Here is a 20,513-nt window from a genome sequence, read left to right on the forward strand (position 1 = left end):
AGTCCTCTCTTTTGCTCAGTCCTCAACTGAGCTTGATAAAGGGAATCAAACGTGTTAGTGTCCTAATCATTCAGAAAGTCTTTTAGAAAAGGCCTCCCTTAGGCCTGGTGGCTGAGGTGAAAGATTGACCTGGCCATTGCTGTCCAGCTGGGATCCATTTTGCCCTCAGCACCTCCTTCCTGGGAGGTGACAAGCATCCTGTGTTTCCCATGGACTCCAGTCAGGGCTTGTCTCAGGGATATGTCCTTCCCCAGCCCCACATGGCGGGTGTCAGTGATGGTGGTGCCTGCTCCAAGATGTGTGTGTAATGCTGTGACATTCTCCTTGCCCCTTCTCCCCCTCCTGCCTTGTCTTGTCCCCACCCTGGGTGTTTAGAACCGGTCTCTTCACACCCGACATGGCCTTTGAGACCATTGTGAAAAAGCAGGTGAAGAAGATTAAAGAACCTTGCCTGAAATGCGTGGACATGGTCATTTCGGAGTTAATCAATACCGTTAGACAGTGCACCAAGAAGGTAACCAGAGGCAGCATGGAGCTGGCACCTTCCACCCGCTCGCTGGCTGCCACACAGCATTGTGACCTGGGCAGGGACTTGCCTGCAGCCACACTCGGTGTTTCTAACCACCTCCTCAGCATGACTAGACCTGAGCGGTACCAGCCTGGGGCGATCCAGCCAACAAGCCAAACAGGAAGGGAAGTGCTGTGGGACATGGGCCATGGCCCTGCTCCCTGTATGGTTTGAAGCTGAGGGGTGCTGGAGATGTCCCTGCCACCCCTCTGTAGCATGGTTCCTTCTAAAATCAAGAGTATTTATGTGGCCACATTTGACTTAAATTTAGTATCTGGGTTTATTTTCTAAGATAGAAACTGGGGATTTAAGTTTTGACCCCTCTGTTCTTGTAGAAGTGAGAGGTTTAATCCCAAACTAGGCTTTGGGTGCTGCTGAAGGGGACATATGGGGCTGAACTTAAGAGGCTGTAGCAGTTATACCTGTGGGCTGTATTGCAGGGTAATGTTCCTGTGGTGTTTGGCTTGGATTCTGGTTGGCTTGGTCCATATCCTGCTCTGGAAAAGCAGCACATGGCTGAGAAGCAGCAAGTTAGAAATGTCCATCAGCCTCTGGGGACCTCATGCTCTCTGAGAGGGCCTCGGATTTTGTTCTCGTGGGTCCATACTGGCATCTGTTGGGGCTGAGAAGGGGAACTGGCTTTGATTCTGCCCTTTGGGTATGGCAGCTTTTGTTTCTGAGGCTGGGGTTGAAAGGCAAGATAAGAACTTGATTTGTGCCATTCCTCTCAGCCATGGCTTGCTGCTTCAGGCAGGGCTAGGTGCTGGTGAAATGGCACCTGTTAGGGTGGTGGTGTGGGCACTGGAGACTGGACTCGCCACTGGCTGTTCAGGTGCAGGTAATGGTCGTTGCAGGAGGTGTCTGGAGAGTCTGACACCCTGTCTCTGCAAGGGTGGGGGAAGGTGCCTGAGTGGTGATACTTAACATCACTTGCAGAAATGCCTGGTCCTTAGGGCCAAGAGCCTCTGTAGAAGGGCTCAGGCATGCAGGCACGTGTTTCACCCCCCCAGGACAGACTGGGAAAGTAAAGTGGGGGCAGTGAGAGATTGCTCAGGTTTCTAGAGTGCTGGAGGAGCTTCCTTTTCCTGTCCTGCTGTCCTCTCTTGGGGTATGTGACTGTGGGGAGCACCCAGAAAATTGCCATTAGAGCCTGGCGACAGGTAAGCACAGGCCCTCGGGCTGCCAAGTATCCAGAGTCGCCTGCTGACTGGGTCAGAGGGGCCCTCCTTTTTCATGCCCTCTGAAGCTTCTCTTGATTTGTTCTCCATCCATCAGTTGCTATTCAAAATTTCCCTTTCATTCTTTTGGTACCCTTGCCTCCATTTTCCACTTCTTTACTCATTGTTTCTTTTTTGTTTCCTCTTTTACTGACAATTTCAGAACAGACCACCTGTCCTGACAGTGACGGGTTCCTCGGTCAGATATTGGGTACAACAGGCTGGGACACAGGGGAAGAGACCACAGAGATGGGGATAATGTCGCAGATAAAGCATTAAAGCATTCCATTTTAGTTTAGATCCTACTGCTAAGAATTTGGTGGTTGATTTGAGTGCTGGCTGCTCTGTGTGTTCTCCAGTAGCCATGGTTACAATTTTGTGTCTGAACAAACAAAATGTTATCATTCAGGTGATACTCAGGTACTGGAAGGTACTGATATTTTAAAGTATTTTCTTTTATTCAGGACCCCTCAAGTCTGCTGAGGGAAATGGTGTCTATTGAGCTTAGCAGGGAAACTGGATTAGTTGGAAACCGCTGCTGAGTCAGAGGATGTGAACTTCACTCTGGAAATGCCTGTGCTTTCCGTAAAAGGGGCATTGTTTGCACCTTGGGTTACACCCTCAGGTGAAGCTGAATCCTGTAACATATGCCAAATCTGTTCTGCTTAAAAAGGCAGGCTGCTTGTAGGCCCTGTTGAAGAGTGTTTTAGTGCTGGTGTTGCTTGGGGTCTTGCAGGTGTTATCCACAGAGACGTGAAAGATACGATGAAGGGGGAAAATACTTGAATTAAATGAGGTGGTAGTTAGTTATAGCTGGCCTTGGATTGGTTGTTGGCTGTAGGCACCCCAGGTTTGACTGTGAACTGTACCTTTAGAAAGGCAGTATCCCCTTCCCATATTAAGGGGACATTGTCCCCTTGAAAGCACTTGCAAAGCAGTAATGCTCCATGCTATAACAATAAGCTGGATTGTGTAACAAAGAGCATTCTAGTAGAAGCTCTAAAGAGTTGAAGATGTGCTGAAAAACTTCTCTGGGTGCAGAAGTCTTGAATTGGATCAATCTTGGTCATATTTTAGCAGCTTTTGTTTCTGTGGACTTTCTGCTCTCCTAGCGGAGCCACGGAGAATACAGGCCACTTGGATAGTGTCAGTGGCAATCAATACTTCCTTACAAACCTCAGCAGCTGTGTATTGAGTCTGATGCTACAAATTAGCTGGGGTGGAAGGGATATTTGTACAACTATGGGTGCCCAGTAGCATGTTGGGATTTTCTGAAATACTGGGTGCATCCGTTCTTACTGAGGAAGCTAATGTTGCAGGGAAGTTGAGAGGAAATATGCTCCCTAAGTGGAACAGTTTGTCTGAATCCCTGAAACTGAGACATATCAATTCAGTTCAGTTCTGCAAAAACAAGATGCAAGTGACAGACCTTTGTGAGTCTTAACTTGGCTTCTGTTCAGGCTTCCTGCAGCTAGGATAAGGAAAACATGAAGGGGAGAGAACTGTGGTCAGAAGGGAAGGGGAATGCCTGAGACAAAGGGAAATGAGATGCGGTGAGCCAGCCTCTAGGAAGCGAGGCAGTGGCCCACTGTGGCAAGCAGCTTTGTCTTAAAATCCAAAGCTTTCTTTCAGGAAGACATCACTTGATCCCTGGGGTTTCCATCCATTCATCTTGCTCTTGACAGCTCTCCATTTCACTGGCCCAGCTGCTCCTACCTCATTCCCCTTTGCCACTTCCATTTGCCTGTAGACTCTCCTGATACTTGGCAGTGCACAGGCCCCATAGCAATACTCACCTGGTTCAAGAAGCTAATGGAATGAACCAAAATCTCACTTCTCATTTTGCCTTGTGTTTTCTCTCTTTTCCCTTTTCCTTCCTTCTCCTTCCTTCTCTTTCCTGCTCTCTCTGCTTCGCTTTTTTCTTCCTCGTTGCTTCCTCCCACCCTGCCCCTGCCATGCAGAACGGGTCTCTTCACGCCTGACCTCGCTTTTGAAGCCATAGTGAAAAAGCAGGTGCAGAAGTTGAAGGAGCCGAGTCTGAAGTGTGTGGATATGGTAGTGAGTGAGCTCACATCCACCATCAGAAAGTGTAGCGAAAAGGTAAAGAAAACCAAAAAATTACAAAGAAAGGTCAACGCCCATCCCCTTCCCACACACTTCCATGCTCCTTCTGCACACACACCCCAGGAACTCAGCAAACCTAGGGACAGAAAAGAGATGGAAAGATGTATCCAAAGGACAGCAGCAACCTGCAGGTGTAAGAGCAGTTTAAAACCAGGCCCAGACAAGTAGGCATCAACTGATGGGCTGTTTAGCTGAGAAGTCCAGTGGATTACTGTAGGGTCCCCTTTGTCTGGCTCAGTGGCATTTACCCCAGCCTGGGTCAGACCTTTGCAAGCCCTGTTTGCAGTGCCACTGCCTGAGTATTTGGAACATCTTAAGTTGTTTTTTATCTGGGACTCTCTTAAAATCCAGATCCCATAGAAACAGATAAAAAGCCAGAAAAGACCTCACATCCCCACAGCATGAGTGGTTTGCAGGCTTCATCTTGTCTGCAAAGCTATGTTGAGCAGTAGCATGTACAAAACAGTTGATTAAAAAGTCTGAGGTGCAAGGTATTCTGCAAGAGATACTCAGAGTTGACAAGAGAGTGCTGTCCCAAAAACCTTGGGAGAATAGCTTTTCCAGGCATTGCACCCTTTGCACCATTCTCCTGCTGATCTCTCGCTCCATGGACTGTGCTCAGTGGGAGGTTGTGTGGATACTTTTCCTGTGCATTGTGAATCACGGGAGGTGAAGCCTTAGGGCTGGCAGAAAGCAGCAGGTGTAGAGGGAAACTGCCCTGAGTGATGTGGAGGGTGTCAAATAACTGCTGGGGCAGGAGTGGGTTTCCTTTCCAGGCTGGTTTCCTCCAGGAGAGGGCACCACATGACTCCTTAAAAAAAAAGAGGCAGATGTGGCAATTAGCGTTAAACTTGCCAGTGAGGGGCCAGAAACACTTCTGTGGTACAACAGAAGTATGTGCTGGAGACTGAGCTGGGAAGAGCTGTTTCATGGGTTATTTTGGGACTTGAAAAATTACAGTTTCTTCCAGGGTTACTGGCAGACTCACCTAAATTGGGAAGGAATGGAGATAAGAATTGATACGAGTTCAGATTGAAGGCCAGAGCTGAGCTAATAAAGTCTGGTTGTACTGAAGAATGCAGAGCTCATCATTGCCTCTGTTAAGGAGACGTCTTTGATGTTCCCCATATTCTGCCCAGCCTACTTCTTGCAGAGCCTTGCCATTGCCAGATTGTGAGGGCTATTGTGGTGAGGCAGAATAACCAGTGTAACTCCCTTCCAGCCTGTTTGTTGCAGATGTTTTTATTTTGATGGCTTTGGTTGATGACAGTGTTTTCTGTGTCTAGATGGAGATGTTTGTTCTGGTGGGGAGGGAGAAGGATCATGGAACCCTTATGGGTGTTGGAGAATTCCCTTTCTTTTTCTATTGGACCATGTCATTAGAGTTGCTGGATACTCAACTTGCTGTGTGGATTTTAATCTGTGAAATGGTGAAGGAACCCCATGAGGATGTTCCAAGGTGATGCAATCAAGATAATCTTGTAAGGAAGGTGACAGTAGCAGTGACTTTGTAGGAGACTGGTGGCTGTAATAAAAGTGGGAGAAGCTAGGGAGGCAGATGTTAGAGATGAAAAATAACTGCCTGAATGAAAATACGTAGCAATAGTACTGGAAAATACAAGGAAGGGTTTAGTAATGGTTAAAGTCAAATGTCTCCATGTAGTGAGAGGTTGAATCTTGTCTGTAGCTCCCTCTGAAAGAGTAGAAAGTAACTACCATAAAACACTCTAGGATAGCAGCCAGGCTGAGATGAGTTGTGGTGGCACAGGGTAGTAACAGCCCCAGGGGCATTAGTTGATTTACAATATTTATCTTGCATGTTGTAGCCTTTACCGCTTGATGTGGACAAGAGCATGTGCTATTAGGGGAGGCATCTGGAAAAGGCTACTTTAGGACTGATGCTAATTGTAAGGTAATACCCAGTGTGCTATCTTGTGGACTGATGCTGCCTTCCAGATGACAAAGCCAAACCTTTAAACTCACTAGAAGTCCTACAAGGCTCCTTGAAAGGAAGAGCGCTTGGGCTAACACCTCTTGAATTAGCTTAACAGTCCTGTAGCCTTGATTTGTTGTTGTCCTGAACTGTTGTGTGTTACTGTTTGTGTGTTGTCACCAATTATTTCATTTCACCCCAGATGGTGAAGAAATCTTTCTATGTGCAGTTGACAAAGCTGCATAGATGGAATAATACGAGATTATCAATAAAGAACACAGAAGGTGGCCAATCTATGTGTTGTCTACAGAAGTACAGCTTTCCTGTATGAAAAGAGATCTGCAGTTGTGTCTTGACTGTTAGACAAAGTTGAGGGTTGAAGAGAAGGTAGCCATGAATGGCTGTTCTCTGACCTGCCTGATTCTGTTGGTTAAATGGACTCTCCAAAATCAACAGAAAGCTGATGTAAGCACATAAGCCCTTACATTTAGGAAGATAAAGTTCTAGCTAGTGTTTTTGCCAAAAGCAGGAACCTTCTGTGCCAGACTGCACTGCAGCATCTCACAAGTGCAGGAAGGTCTTGCAAGTCAGCAACCCTTCAGCTAAAGGCTGATCTTTGGTGTGCTGGCAAGGACTCCTGGAATCTGCAAAGAGGGGAACTGAGGAACAGTGAGACAAATTGGTTTTTTCCAAGAGTGCTGTAAGCTTGTATTTTGTTAAACAAGCAAACACAACTAAAATAGGATTGAAAAACCACTTGAGCTGGGACATGGTCCCAGGCTGACAGACTTAATCCCTTGAAGGGTCGCCTGCTCTCCTGTCTTTCAGAGTCATGGCATTTCTGGGTGCTGTTTGTACTGCTGGTATTAACTCCTTGCCCCTTTATGCCCTCTTGCATGTTCCCTGGTGGTGTGACATGCTGTGGCTTGTCTGTGTCCTTTTGCCTTGCCCACCCTTGCTTCTCCTGTGCATGCTTGGGGTTGGAAGCTCCTGCATGGGGACTGATGCTGGCAATTTATTTTTGCACAGGAATGTTGCTGGATAACTGGGGTTCTGAATAACTCATCACTTGTTTTGCACTTTGTGTGCATTTATACTGGTGGGGAGTGGGGTGGTAGGGGGAAGTTTGATGTATTTTTTTTGTTTGACTGTATGTTTTTTTTAATTTGAAGCAAAGAAGCCGAGACTTGCTTAGAGGTTTCCAACTTCCTGTTTTTCTGTTTGACATAACTTGCCCATCTATCCTTTGCCAATCCCCCAAAGGAAACAGGAAGCTTTGCCTCTGTGTCTCTGAAGCAACCAGCTGCCTGAACCATAAAGATCATGGAGAACACCCAATTTGTGCTTTCATGATGAGGTGGTGGTGGGGAACACAAATTACACTTGTTTCTTCCTGCCTCTGTAGAGTCATTTGCATTAGTAACAAACCACATATTTGAAAATAGGCAGTGTCAAAACTAGTCCTCAACTTCAGTTCCAGACTATTGCAACTTGCTTGGCTGAAAGGGTTTGAGCCTAGTAGGTGTTAGGAATATTGTTGCTGGTTGCTGTGGGATCTGGCTTCTGGTAGTGATGCTGCACACTTTGAGCCAGTGCTTCCTAGCATGTTGTAACTGCTTATGTATACAGAACAAAAGGCAAAACCAGTTTAAGAAGAAGCTCTCACTTAAATTGGAGGAACAAAATGCAGTACAGGTCACAGGCAACTGAGGCTGCTTCTATTTTTTATATACCCCCTTGAGGGGATATAAAGACTGATATTAGGAAATGACATAGTCAAATTGGAGGTAATAGTAAAAAAAAAGGGAGGGGTGAGGGGAATGATTTCATAGGGAATAGTCAAAGTCAGGAAGACAGGGCTAGATCCTTCGTTTGACTATGTTGAGCCAGATCTGAGAAGCATACAGTGACTGCTACTGAAATCACTAGAGGCTTGTGAGTCTAGGCAAGTAGGTGGATGTTGTACAAAACCCAGAGGGCTTTGAGAGTGCTGATTTTGGGTGTGTTTCTCATATATGATCTCTGTAGATATTGTTCTTTTGAACAACAGCTGTCAGTCTTACTTTGAGCAGGAAAGGATTCCCTTCGTAATATAACAAAAACGATGGCATAGGTGCAATATGAATATAGACCTCTGCTATGTAATCCAGCCCCAGTGCAGGTGGAGAGCAGGTAGAAACAGCTGGATGCCCACAGCACAGTGTTTCTTGAAGACATGTACCCTTGAGTTGGTCAGATCCTCTCTACTTGCAAGTATTGATGGAGAGGGCCAGATGCTTTCACTTACTGCAAATGGGGATTGAAATCCACTTTGCTTCCCAGGGAGACTTCCCATAGCATTTAGCAGGTTGTAGCAACAGGCCATTCACCTACTTAGCCTATTATAATGGGATGCTGAACATCTAGAGGAATTGTTCATGACAAAAAAAACCAAACAAGCAATAAGCCCTGTGGCTTGTCAGGAGCCCCATGCCAGGAAGAATGTGGTGGGTTTGGAGGAGGTCTCTGGTGAGCAAAAAGGTTGCTGCAAGAGTGAAAAGATCCTTTCTGTGAAGTCAAAAGCAGGAAGGAATGAACTTTGATCCAAACAGACCTCCAGGAACTTGGAAAAAACTGTCTGCAAGTCCAGCTTTCTAGAACTTCCCTTGAAAATATCAGATTGCAGGGTGTGTGTATGTATGCATGCATACATGGGGGGGGCTGCTCCCCCCTTTATACCTCCCTTTCCCATGTGCACGTGTTTTCTCTCTCCTGCAGCTCAGCCAGTACCCTCATCTGCGTGAGGAGATGGAGAGGATTGTTACTACTCACATCCGTGAGAGAGAAGGCAGGACCAAAGATCAGGTAAGGGATTGGGAGTGAGTGTAAGGGGGGAGATGGCATGGGGTGGGGGACACCATTGAAGAGACAATTTAAGTTAGAGAGGCCTGAGCCAAGGGGTTTCTGGCTGCAGGGGGCTGATCAGATGAACGATGTCAATGACTAATGGCTGTCTTGCTCTGCCTCTGCCTTTCTTTGGCAGGTCATGCTTCTAATAGACATCGAGCTGGCTTACATGAACACAAACCATGAGGATTTCATAGGCTTTGCCAAGTAAGCACCCACATCCTTTTGCCTTCTCTTCTCTGCATGTGTTTCCTGTGGCTCTGTCCTATAGCTGCTCCAGTAAATGGGTTCCAAAGGCCCTGGTGCAGATGCTGCATTCCCAAAGTGGGACTCAACTGTCAGTATTGCTTGTTTTTCAATGGCTCTGTATTGCAAGGCTGGGGAGGAGAATTGTGTAGAAGGGGGAGTTAGAGAATTAGGCTTGCGTCTTGGGGGAAAAAGCAGAAGCTGTTGGAGGCTTAGTGACCCAAATGGTGTTCAGGTGGGAGTAAGAAGATGAGTAGACCAGGTTGAGAGAGCAAATGAAAATAAATTAGGTTATCAAGGCTTGGAAACCAGTGTTGAAGAGTATGAACTCACTGTAGCAGCTATCTGATGGGTGCAGGATTCAGGTGATTAAAGAGAGCCTGAGGGGTTTTGAATATCTCTGCTGTTGTTTGCAGTGCTCAGCAGAGGAGCAGCCAGATGAGCAAGAAGAAAGCAGCTGGCAACCAGGTAGGCCAAGTTCCATCTCCTTCACTGCTGCAAGGAGGACATGTTTGCTACCTGGAACCTACCAGGTGGATAAGTGCTGGGTTGGATGCAGCAGTGCTCTCAGATATTTTATGGTGGTTTTTTTTTACTCATCAAACTTTGTTTTATACTTGGAGGATAGTGTTTTAGGCTCACTGCAGTCAGGCAGAACTAAGCATGTAGCTGCAATGGAGGGCAAGTGCTGTACAGGGAAATGGATGCTTGATAATCAAGATCTGGTTTTGCTTTTCTGGTAGAAATCTGGTAATATGGTGTAAAATGCTGGTTTGTTCAGCCCTTTCATGAGCTCAGCTAACTCTTCTGCTGAGGTGAGGGGTGCAGAAACATCAGGTCTGAACTGTTACAGTACAGAACTGGCTTTTCTTATTGTCCTTCCCATGAATGGTATCTGCTTTCTAGAAAGAGATTTCAAGAGAGTGCATGGGCTCTCTTCTGGAAAACTTCACTGGAAGTACTTAAGTTTCTGTATAGGGAGACAAAAGGGTTGTACTGGGTATTTTTGAGAACTTATCCATGGGAAAAGACAGCAGTGGAGGGGAAGAGTTCCTGTATTACTTTGGGAACAGTATGGATTGAACATACTATTAAAAAGGAGCTAATGACACTTTGTCTTGGATTTACCAAGACAATCTAGGCTAGAGGATCTTGAAGAAGTAAAGCCTTACAATCAGCCTCATAGGGAATGGAAGCAAATGCTTTTGCTTAGTCTTTTTAAAGACATTCACTCCTGATATCAATCCTTTTTATACATGTTTGACCACTTTTCTGTACACATAAACACACAGACTGTTTCAGTACTGTTAGCAGGCAGAAAGAGCAGCAGGTTGGGCTGGCCAGTCATCCATTTCATGGGGTATGGGAGCAGCTGTAGGGAACCCCATTGTCTGCAGTACACCTTACAGAGAGCTGAGTGTAAAGGAGCACAAAAGGAAAACTCTGGATCTACCTGTAAAGTGCTTTGGCTTTCCCATTAGCAGACTTTATTTTGGGATGGGAGTTGCTTTTGTTAACACCTGGGATAAAATACTTGGTACCAGCCTCCAATTTATTTTATTTTTGAGCCTCTCTTCTCCTGCTCTAGCTTTCCTAGTAACAATCTCTCCTCTCTTTGCTCCTCTCCTGCTCTCTGCTCTGCTGCTGTTGCTATGGTTCCCCTTTGCAGGATGAGATCCTGGTGAGTAGAAGGCCACTCAGCAGGGTGTGCTAATGAACATTAATGTTGCATCTGGGAAGGCAAGAATAGTGCATAAACAAATTATTCCCTCTGCTGCTAAATGGGGAGAGGAGGGCAGCTGGCACTAGACACAGGTGAAGCAGAAATGAGGTGAAAAGGTGGTATGCTGAGGAAAAATTCAGAACTGCTGGTACATCTTGTGAGTGGGTGGAGATAAAAAGCAGTCATCCGAAGACGTGTGGTTCAGTTTCACTGCCCCCTCCTGTCCACAGAGGGAACAAGACTCTCTGGAGCATGCTTAGCAGGCATGAGATGGAGATTCGATGCTCCTACATTTACCTTCGTAGGGTAAAGTGACAATTAAAAGGATTGTGTACCCCCATTGTAGGCTGCTCACACAGTGCAGCTGGTCAACATGTAGTGCAGTTGTGTGGTTTTTCAGTGCCAGGTTGTTTTCACCAAACATACATACAACAAGGTACACACACATAACGTGTATGCAGATGCTTTTGGTGTTAACAGTGCAGTTAATACATATAAAAGTTAATGCATTTAAGCTGAAGTATGCTTGCATTTGATTACTGCATATGTGAGGCTCTAAACCAGCACCTAAACTGGAGTTTCCTAGAGATTAATAGCCAGGCTTTACAGACCAAATTTAAAGGAACTTGTTTTGCCCTAAATTAATATGATTACTCAAGTACCTGGGTATGCTGAAGTCCAGGGATCTAATTCCAGATGCACCATTTTGTTCTATTATACTTAGTGTTTTCTTTTTACTAAACTCAGTTTTTCCTGGGTTGTTTACCTGTCTTGAACTGGTTCCCTGCACCCGAGGTGGGTGAAGCACTCCACACTTACAGTGTGCTGAAGGGTGTGCTGCTGTCCTGGTTTTCTCTAGGCATGGCCTTTTCTGGGTGTGTTGCTGTGATCTGGTGCCAGTGTCTGAGGCACTCTTGATGCAGTTGTTGCTGCATCTCTTTCCTCTTGGCAGAGGGTATAAGGCACAGCTCTGCCAGGTTCCTTCCTGCGACCTTTTTAACTATTCCTGGCCCTTTTTGAAGCAAAGACCTTCACTGGCCAGTTGAGTGGGGGGCTCTTCTGGCAGCAGCAGAGAGCATGGTGTTCCTTGTCTTTCCATACTAATCTGTGTAGGGATACCCTCTGGTCTTTCCCCTGTCACCTAAGGCCAGGCTTGTTAGGGCCCTTGTTAATGCTCCTTGCTTCCACTCCCTTAGGTCATCCGAAAGGGCTGGCTCACCATCAACAACATTGGGATCATGAAAGGTGGCTCCAAGGAGTATTGGTTTGTCCTGACAGCAGAGAACCTCTCCTGGTACAAGGATGACGAGGTGAGTAGCCCAACTTTGACTTGAGTCTCAGGATTCTGATGGGGATAAGGCCTTGAGTTCATTCGATGTTACAGATGTATCTTCTGAGTGCTGCCTGCAGTACTTGTCACAAGCTGAAACTGTCCCTGGGCAAGTTTCCTGAGGTCTCAGCACTGCAGACCATTGCTGAATTGATGTGAACGTGGCTTTTCAGATGCACAAGCATTAACACCTGAAACACGCTTGAAGCCCTGATTCAGCAGAAAGTTGACAGATACTTGAAATGAGCATGTGGCAGCTGTGATCAAAGGTGTGGTGGGCTATTTCCAAGATTTGGACTTTGAGGCAGCCCTTATAAGGTTCCTGAAGGACTGTGGGAGGGGTTTTCTTGCATCAATCCTGATGACAAGAAAGAAAATCTATGTGGTTTCTGAGCATAGCTACAGAAGCTGTGGACCTGACGCTCTGCAGCTCAGATGCTGGCTCCTTCTGACTGGGAGTAAATCACTTCACCTCTCCAGGATTCAGTTGTTAAATCTGCCAAGAGGAATGTCTTTTTTTTCAGTGTTTCTATATTGAACATGGCAGTTAACACATCATTTGTAAAATTGTTTGAATTGGGGAGTGGTTGGAGTACTGCAGATCAAAGTACAGGGATGTGTAGTACATCACTGATAGGAACATGGATCTACTCTGTAGAGTTGCTTGAAAATCTCAAATATTGCAGTGTATTGTGGTGCCTTTCTACTTCAGTAGGAAATTATATAAGCAGATGGCATTGTCTCAGCTGAAATTAGCATTGTCACCAGTCTTGCTTCCTTGCAAGACAAAGGTAGATAATTGTCTTTTCTGATTCCTTTGAAAAGTGAAAGAATAGCTGGATGGTTTTGGTAAGGATAGCATGGAAAGGGCTAACCCCAATGTGCTGGGAGATGAAAAATGCCTGATATGATGTAGTCATGCATTCTGAGTTGATTGAGGTTTCTGATTGCAAATAAAGAAGCTGCTCAGGCCTTTACTGTGGTTTGTGTCCCTCAGGTGTTCTGAGACACACAGTAGTTGCAGCTAGGGCTGGCATCTTGTTTAGTTCATATCAGTGGGCCTGTTTCATTCTCAGCAGGTGGAAATGATGACAAATATGGTGATGAATCAGCCTCTAAATACCACTTTCTGTGTGGAGACTGCTGCTGTGCTGCTATGGATGAGCAGGCAGCAATTTCCTAATTAAAGCACGAGGCATTGAAATGTCTTTTGCTAAATCAGTGTGTCTCTGCTGTAAGACCCCTGCCCTTTGTATTCAGAGTAGCTTGGGGAGGCTTCACTTTTCTCTAGGCTGCATATACAGGTTCAAGTGGTTATAAACATGGAGTAGTTTAATCAAAGCCAGCTGCCACATGTGTATTACAGAGATGATCAGAACTCTCTGTTCTTCCCAGGGGAGTGGGAGGGAGGGCTGCAGTGGGGATGTGTAAACTGGTAATAGATTCCAGTTGCCTGAGATGGGGATTGGACCTCCTTTCCCTCCTGAGGGATGGCAGCCTTGGGGGTCAATAGCAAGTGAAGGTCTGCACCATTTCCCTTCTGCATAACAAGAGGTATAGCTGCCTAATGAAAACAGTTCCTGCCAGCCTCTGTCCCTTAAATACAGGAGAGCCAGTGCTGCTGAGGTCTGAGCTGCCTCTGAGAAAGGAGCCTTTGTCTTCAGCTGAGTGGGAGCAGGGGGGAAAGGGAAGCATGTTTTTATTTGCTTCCTCTCCATATTCAACTCCTTGATATTTGGCTGTTGTGAGGGAGAAAGGAAGCAATGTCTACCTGGAATCTGTAGTTGGGTCAGGATAAAAATTAATGCATTTAAAGGGCAGCTTGGAAAGCCTCGAACATAGGGATTTCCATCCCAAACCTCAGTCCTGCATGGAGTTTTATCCACCCCAAAGAGCTGTCTGCAGTGCATGGTCTTCTGTCAGACAAAGTTACCTTTGTACATCTGTCTCAGAGCTCTCCTTCACCAATTCAGGAAGACTCGTGTCCTCTACAGCTCCTGAAACGTTCTCGTGTTTTTAAAGGGTGTACACCATGACCTTTCTTCACTTAAGCTCTGTGAGGAAAGGCTTTGTCTGCTCCACCCTGAACTTCTGTGGGCTCCCTTGTCCCTGTTCCCCTATGCTCTGGCAGCTTTCCAGAGGGAACAAGGAGGGAGCAGAGACTGTCTTGTGCTCGAGACAGAGCTGTGGGTGATGATGGGGGAAGGAGCAGAGTGCGAAGGTGTGCAGTGGGGTGAGGTGAAGGCTAGGCTAACACCTCTAAAGCTGGAAGGAAGAGGGGCACAGCCTCTCCCTGCCCTGTTTTGCAAGCCAGGACCCAGAGTCTGCAGAGTGAAGACATCTGGACCCCATTAGTGAAATACCAGTCTTTCCGCAGTGCTGGCTTGTTTTTCCTCAGCCTTTGAAGAAAGGAACTGAAACTCAAAATGTCTTAAAGGGCCCAGCATTGCATGTTAGCAGGGATAGATAGCTGCTGATGCTCTGGAGGGGCCTGAAGGAGTGTGCTGGGGAATGGGAGGGGAAGGAAAGAGCAGGCCATGCGGGGGTGGAAAGTTGGCTCCCCACTCTGCCTTGCTGCCAAGAGCATGTGTGTGTGCTCCTGGGCTGTTTTTCTTCCTGTCTCCTTTCAGTGAGTCAAACAGTGGCCCCATGGAGAGTGGCCCCACAGAAAGCTGGCCTCCCAAGACCTGGAGACCCTCCTGAGATATCTGCACCTTCCCAACCCTGTGGGATTATGCTGCAGGCCAGAGGTGGGGAGGAGCCTGCTCTGGCTGCTGGCAATACCAAGCAATACTTCCTTGCTCAGGGAGGCGACAGTATCCCTAGGACTGGGGCAGCAGCACAGCACAGGCTGGCTGCTCAGTGAGCACCACAGTGGACATGGTACAAGAGCTCAAGTTAGGCAATGCTTCTGCCTGGATGCCTTGAAATGCACAGTGCCCTTTTCTCTGCAGGGCTTTCCTGCTGGCTGGAAAAGAGGGTCTGTGAGCTGGAGTAGAGCTGCTGGTGATGGAGACCTTGTAGACAAATCAGTGAGCAACTGTGCTCAGTGGCTCTTACTAGTGAAGCTTCCTGCCTGCTGGAGGGGAGCCCTGCACTCTGTGTTTCTGCTGGAGTGCCTGTGACTGTGCCACTGTGTGCTGGAGTGTTTGCCCAGCTGGGGAGATGGATGTATCTGCTGGTTCCTTTGGGAATTTGTGTGAATGTACAATACAGATGGGACTTTCTGTCCTTACTCAGGTAAATAATGTACTAGAAATTTGGTGCTTGGAAGAACAGGTGACTACATGAGAAGAATATGGCCTTACTTGTTTGGTTTGTGTGGAAATGTGTTGCATGGCAGTGCGTTTGAGTCCCGTGTCTGTGTAGGAGGGGTGGGCACAGAGTTTTAGGTACTTTCAGGTGCATGGAAGGTGCTTCATATTCATTATGCATTATCTTGATTCCTGCTGCATCAGTTGTGTTTGAGCTCTTTCTCTGCCTTCATGCCTTCTCTTTTGCTTGAAGTACAAAAGTATTCTGTCATCTCTTGGGGAAGATGTGATCCTATTGAAAGTCACTAGATAGCTGCTTATTTTGTATCTGTCTTGTACCCAATTCTAGTTTAAATACATTGATAACACTGAGATTGTTCCCCTTCTGCACACACAGGCACTCCCCCTTGTTTGCCCCCACAATCCCTCCCTTCCTGACAGTTCATGTCCTTGAGGCCCAGCTCAGCTGTTAGAATTCCTTTTGTCTTGGTTCTGATGGCCACGAGTCTGGTTCTGGTGCCCAGAAACTTGATGTGATGGGTCTGGCTGCAGACAGACTTTTGCATCCAACCCTTTAAAGGGCCATAGGAGTAGATCTGCTCTGAGGTTCTTCCTCTCCTGCTTTCACAGTGCTCTCTGGAACATGTTCCTTCTCTTTACATCCTCTGTGGAGCTCTTTCATTCACTCATCTGTTTTCAAAAGTGCATGTTTTCTCATGAATAATATCTTACTCAGTCTTAATCAGTCCTCATTTATGCTTTCACTCACTTTCTCTTTTTTCTTCCAGACAAACATCAAAGCAAACACATCTTCCAGGGCGTTCAAACCTCCAGCTTTCAATCCTTTGTCGGTTTTCCTTATATTAATGACCAGCGTTCTTTATGATGTGAAATTCTCTTTCTGCAGTCATCTTTCTGTGCTTGATGCTTGCCTTCTCAGGTAGCAAAGCACAGTGCAGTTGTGTGATAGACAGGCCGTGTGTCTATCTCTGCATTTTATGGCGAAGTTTAGCATGTGAAGCACAAGCCATCCTGAACACAGCTACCCCTGGGACAAGTGCATGGAGCTGAAAGAAATGAGACAGGAATGAGAGAGATGGAGAAGGAATAAGAGGGTTTTGAGTAGGCTGGTGAACAGGCACGTAAAAGTGATCACCAAGCATGGCTCCAAAGGGTTCCATCCTCCCAGACTGAGAACTGAGTGAGCTTTGCATGCAGCTTTCCCCGCAGCGCCCCGCTCCAAGCGTGCCCCTCTGCCGTGCAGGTGTTGCCGTCCCCGTGCAGCACTGGCAGTGTGTGGTGTATCCCAGCACAGCCTAACCAATGTGCAGACTACTGTACAATCTCGTAGTCCTGAACAGGTAGTCTGAACACTGGGCAGACGGAGTGGAGCCTCTGCGATCTGCTCTCCGGCTATCAGCAGCTCATTAGTCCTTTCTCCTCCCTGCTTTTGGGGTGGGGTTTTGGGGGCAGAGTTGGGGTGAAAGAAAGTCCAAGTCCTGATTGATTGAAGAAACGTCCTCCTCTGGCAGCTGGGAAGAAGAAATGTTGCTGTGTGTTTCCAATTTGGAGCAGGCTTCCAGACTCTTTCCTCTTCCAGCTCTGGTGTCAGGCCGGTACCTGGTTTCCACCTGGTGTATGCTGCACCTTTTTAGAAAGAGAGGGGAGGGAAAAAGAAAAATCAATTACTGCTGTTTGAGGAGGAAATGCTGTGAAGTTTTGGCTGTCACCCAGGTGTGCAGAACTTGTTGCTTCATTCAACTCCTTTTCTTCCCTGTGGAGCTGTGTGGGAAGACTCCCAGGCCCCACGCACCCTCATCTCCTGCTGCCCAGTTCTGTCCTGTAGATCAGCCCTTTGCCTGGGGTCCAGAGCAAAGCTCAGACAGGACCAGCCTTTGCTTCCTTTGACCCACCTTGGCCAGTTGCTTTTGCAGCTCACCTCCAGCTACTGCAGGAGCAATCCACATCACCTTTCTTTTCTCCCCCCACTATGTCTGGCATTGCTGAGCCTCCCTCCCTCTTCTGGTTTTTGCTCCCTCCCTTCTTGCTTCCCTTCTGTCCTTCTGCCTCAATTGACGTGGCAGTGGAAAGCTAACTAGACTCGAGGGAGGAGCTTGCTGGCTGCTGGGAAGGCCGGAGGTTGTCAGGAAGTGAGCGGGCTGACGGATGGGGTTGTGTGGGGAGAAGGAAGGTTCCCTACCCCGCATGGAAACTTGAGGAATGCTGTCGCTTTCTGTGGCTCTTGGCTCCCATCTAACGATTCCAGATGTTAGTCCTAGCCTGTGTGGTTTGCGCTCTCTCTCTCTCCCTGCTGCTGCAGGGATAAAGAGGGCTTTATGTACACCACACATCTCCCTTCCAGGACCCCTTCTCCTCTGTGTGTGCCATTGGACAGTTAATGATTTGTGGTCAAAAAAACACAGGAATACCCAGAACTCCCACTTTGACTCTTAACCATGCACTGGGGACGGGTAACCAACCCTCTCCATTTCCCAGAGGTGTGCAATACTTTGCACATGTGTTGCACTTTGCCTCATCAAAGCAAGTCAAATATTCAGGGGCAGTTTAACCCAGATGTGGGAAGAAAGGAGTGTTTGTCCTCTGCAAATGCTGGTGCACATTGCTGTGACCTTGGGCAGATCATGACAGTGGAGTTTGGGGCACTGTAGCCTCTCAAACTACTTGGTTTCTGCCTGTGCTTTGTCATGCACCCTCTGATGGCTTCCCAGAGCTGCACTTAGCTGTGTGTTTAAGTCTTCACGTTACTTCAGCTGATGTAAAAATCTTTACTTCTGTGCAGGTGAGTTGGTTACCATTGCCATTACTGAGCCAACAGTGGTGGTTGTGATTAATCACATGAGTCCAGGCCTGGTGTCTACAGAGCTTTTGAATTAAATCAGCTTAAAATCTTAGGCTGTGTTGTTTAAGTTAAACCAATGCAGCTTTCTGATGTAAAAGAAGCCATTACAGCTGGCTTGGAGCTGTGATCGGTGTCCAGTAAGTTATGCTTGTGAGAGTAAAAGTTAAGTAATACAGATGGGTTGTGTTGTGGAAAGAGTCTCAAGGTGCATGTATGTTGTGGGGGGAACTAGGGCTGCCTAGAAGAATCTAAGAAATTCAGCTCTCCTAAGGTGAATTTTCTTTGCAAAGACAAGAAGCATAAAATGGCTGATACATCTTATTTGGGGTGAGGTGGGTGGTAGTTCAACTTAAAATGCTCAGCTAACTTGTTTTTGTAATGCTCCAGACTGTTTTTCAGAGGCTTCTTCAAAATAATCTTGCAGTGTGCACGTATTCAGGCAGTGTGATTATCAATTATGATAATGCTTTTCCCTTTGAGTAGAGTTTTATTACAGGAGTTCCCAAAATGCCACACGTGTTTAACACAAATGATTTGACTGAAACTCCAATAATCTCTGGGGCAGGTTTGTTTACCCATAGTGCTTTATGTCTTAGAAGAAGGAAAGGAGATTAAGAGGTTTGAGCAAGATTAATTTCTCCTAATTTCACACAGCCACCAATTAAAACAACAGCAACACTCTTTCCCTCATCCACAGACCCCTGTCCCTGTGCAAAAGGAGATGTTTGTCATAACAGCTACAGGGAAACCTTTAATTAGTTTATTTGTGCTCCAAATGCAAACGGAGACCTAATAATTCTGCCAATTACTGTCTTGTACTGTGAGTGCCAATTTCCAACCTTAGGGGAGCCCACACATGCATCTGTCAGCTTCGCTTTGCATGTATCCAAGAGCAGGAGAATTTCACTTGCCGTTGAGACAGACCAGTGGAATGGAGGAAGTGCTTTGAGTCAGGCTGGCATGCTGCCTGCTGAGTTTTGTGAACTTCTTGTAGGTTATTAGCTGCAGGATAGCAACAACTGGCTAATAGTGCAAACCACTGCTGTGTCTGGCCAAAACCAGTCTCCAGAATTTAGCCATCATAAGGAAGTGTGTAGCCACAATAAAGATGCTGGAATGTCAGACTGTGACTGCAGCATCCTTTTTTATCTCCAGCTATTGTGCTTCACACCCCATAATCAGAATGGCTAATGGATCCTGGTCTCCTTCCTGGCCACGTGTATTTTCTTTCTTTGGTAGATGTGAGGTACAGAGCCATATGGCTGTATCTGCACTACGTTGGGGGCGGGGGAGTAATCCTCTGGCACTTATCCTGCCTGTGTATGGAGCTTGCAGTCCTCTCTCTTTCTGCAGTTCTCTGTGCAAGCAGCATGGGAGCAGTGGCCCTGGTGAGGAGTAGCCAGCCCAGTGCCTACAACAGTCTCTAGCCATCCTGAGCATCCATGTTCTGTTTTTTATGGCCAGCCTGAAGTGTTTCTGCCACTTCATTACCTCTCCTCTGCCTCATGGCTCTCCAGATTAACTTGCTGCCAATGTGCACTTTTTACATAACATATACTCTGGCTGTTGGGAGAGAGTTTTGCCTGACTTTTTGTCGTCTTATAGATGAGGGGAGATACCTCATAAGCAACATAAGCCTCTTGGGATCAGAGTGAGGGCTTTGAATATAGTATTTCTCAAATATAGTATTTCCTATTTCAATGTGTACTGGCTCTTCCTTCTCCTCCAACCCCCCTGCCACCCATGTCTGGAAAGCTAGAGAGAAGCCCTTTTCCCCTCTTGGCCAGGATGCTATTCAGCCATAGCACATACTGCCAGATTGCTAACATATGGACAGAGGGCTCAGCCAAAGTTTTGAGAGGCTCAGCCCTTGGCAGCTCATTCCACACTTTCCTGTCTCTGCATTCAGGAAATGAAGTCAGAGTGTTGATATAAAACAGGCTGGGTTGAAAACTGAGAAGCTGGAAAGACTTAAGTGGGGGACTGGGAGGGGGAGGTGTGGGGAGATGGCGAGCAACGGGGGCTCGTTGCAATGTGCATTGCTCTGCAGCACATGTGGGTTGGGGTTCCTGCCTTGTGCTAGCAGCCTCCATTTGATTGCTCTTGCTACCTCAGAGTCAGAGGACTGATATTTTATGCTGGCAGGCAGATAGATGCATCTTTCCTCTGGCGTACAGAAAGATGAGTATGCAGACATAGTGTTGTCTTGATCACGTGGCAGCATTTATGCAAGAGCCTGGAAAGGGTGAAAGTTGAAACTCTGGCAAGGAGCATATATTTCCATATCTGGGACATGGGATTCCCTTACCTTTTGACTCTTTTTTTTTTTTTTCCTGGAGAATGACTCCACTGCTAAATTCCTATGGAATGAT

General features: G+C 46.7%; 1 protein-coding gene across 2 annotated transcripts in view; it reads left to right on the top strand.

Annotated features, from left to right (window-relative positions):
- Positions 1 to 20,513, top strand: part of DNM1 (dynamin 1) — a 66,125-nt gene that overhangs the window by 30,069 nt on the left and 15,543 nt on the right. For both annotated transcript variants that reach the window (XM_062011477.1, XM_062011478.1), the window contains exons 10-14: positions 376 to 514; positions 8,600 to 8,686; positions 8,865 to 8,935; positions 9,391 to 9,442; positions 11,894 to 12,007. In XM_062011477.1, coding sequence (XP_061867461.1) covers positions 376 to 514; positions 8,600 to 8,686; positions 8,865 to 8,935; positions 9,391 to 9,442; positions 11,894 to 12,007 — 463 coding nt within the window. The remainder of the gene's footprint in view (positions 1 to 375; positions 515 to 8,599; positions 8,687 to 8,864; positions 8,936 to 9,390; positions 9,443 to 11,893; positions 12,008 to 20,513) is intronic.

This window comes from Colius striatus, chromosome 19 (assembly GCF_028858725.1).
Source record: "Colius striatus isolate bColStr4 chromosome 19, bColStr4.1.hap1, whole genome shotgun sequence".
Lineage (NCBI taxonomy): Eukaryota > Metazoa > Chordata > Aves > Coliiformes > Coliidae > Colius > Colius striatus.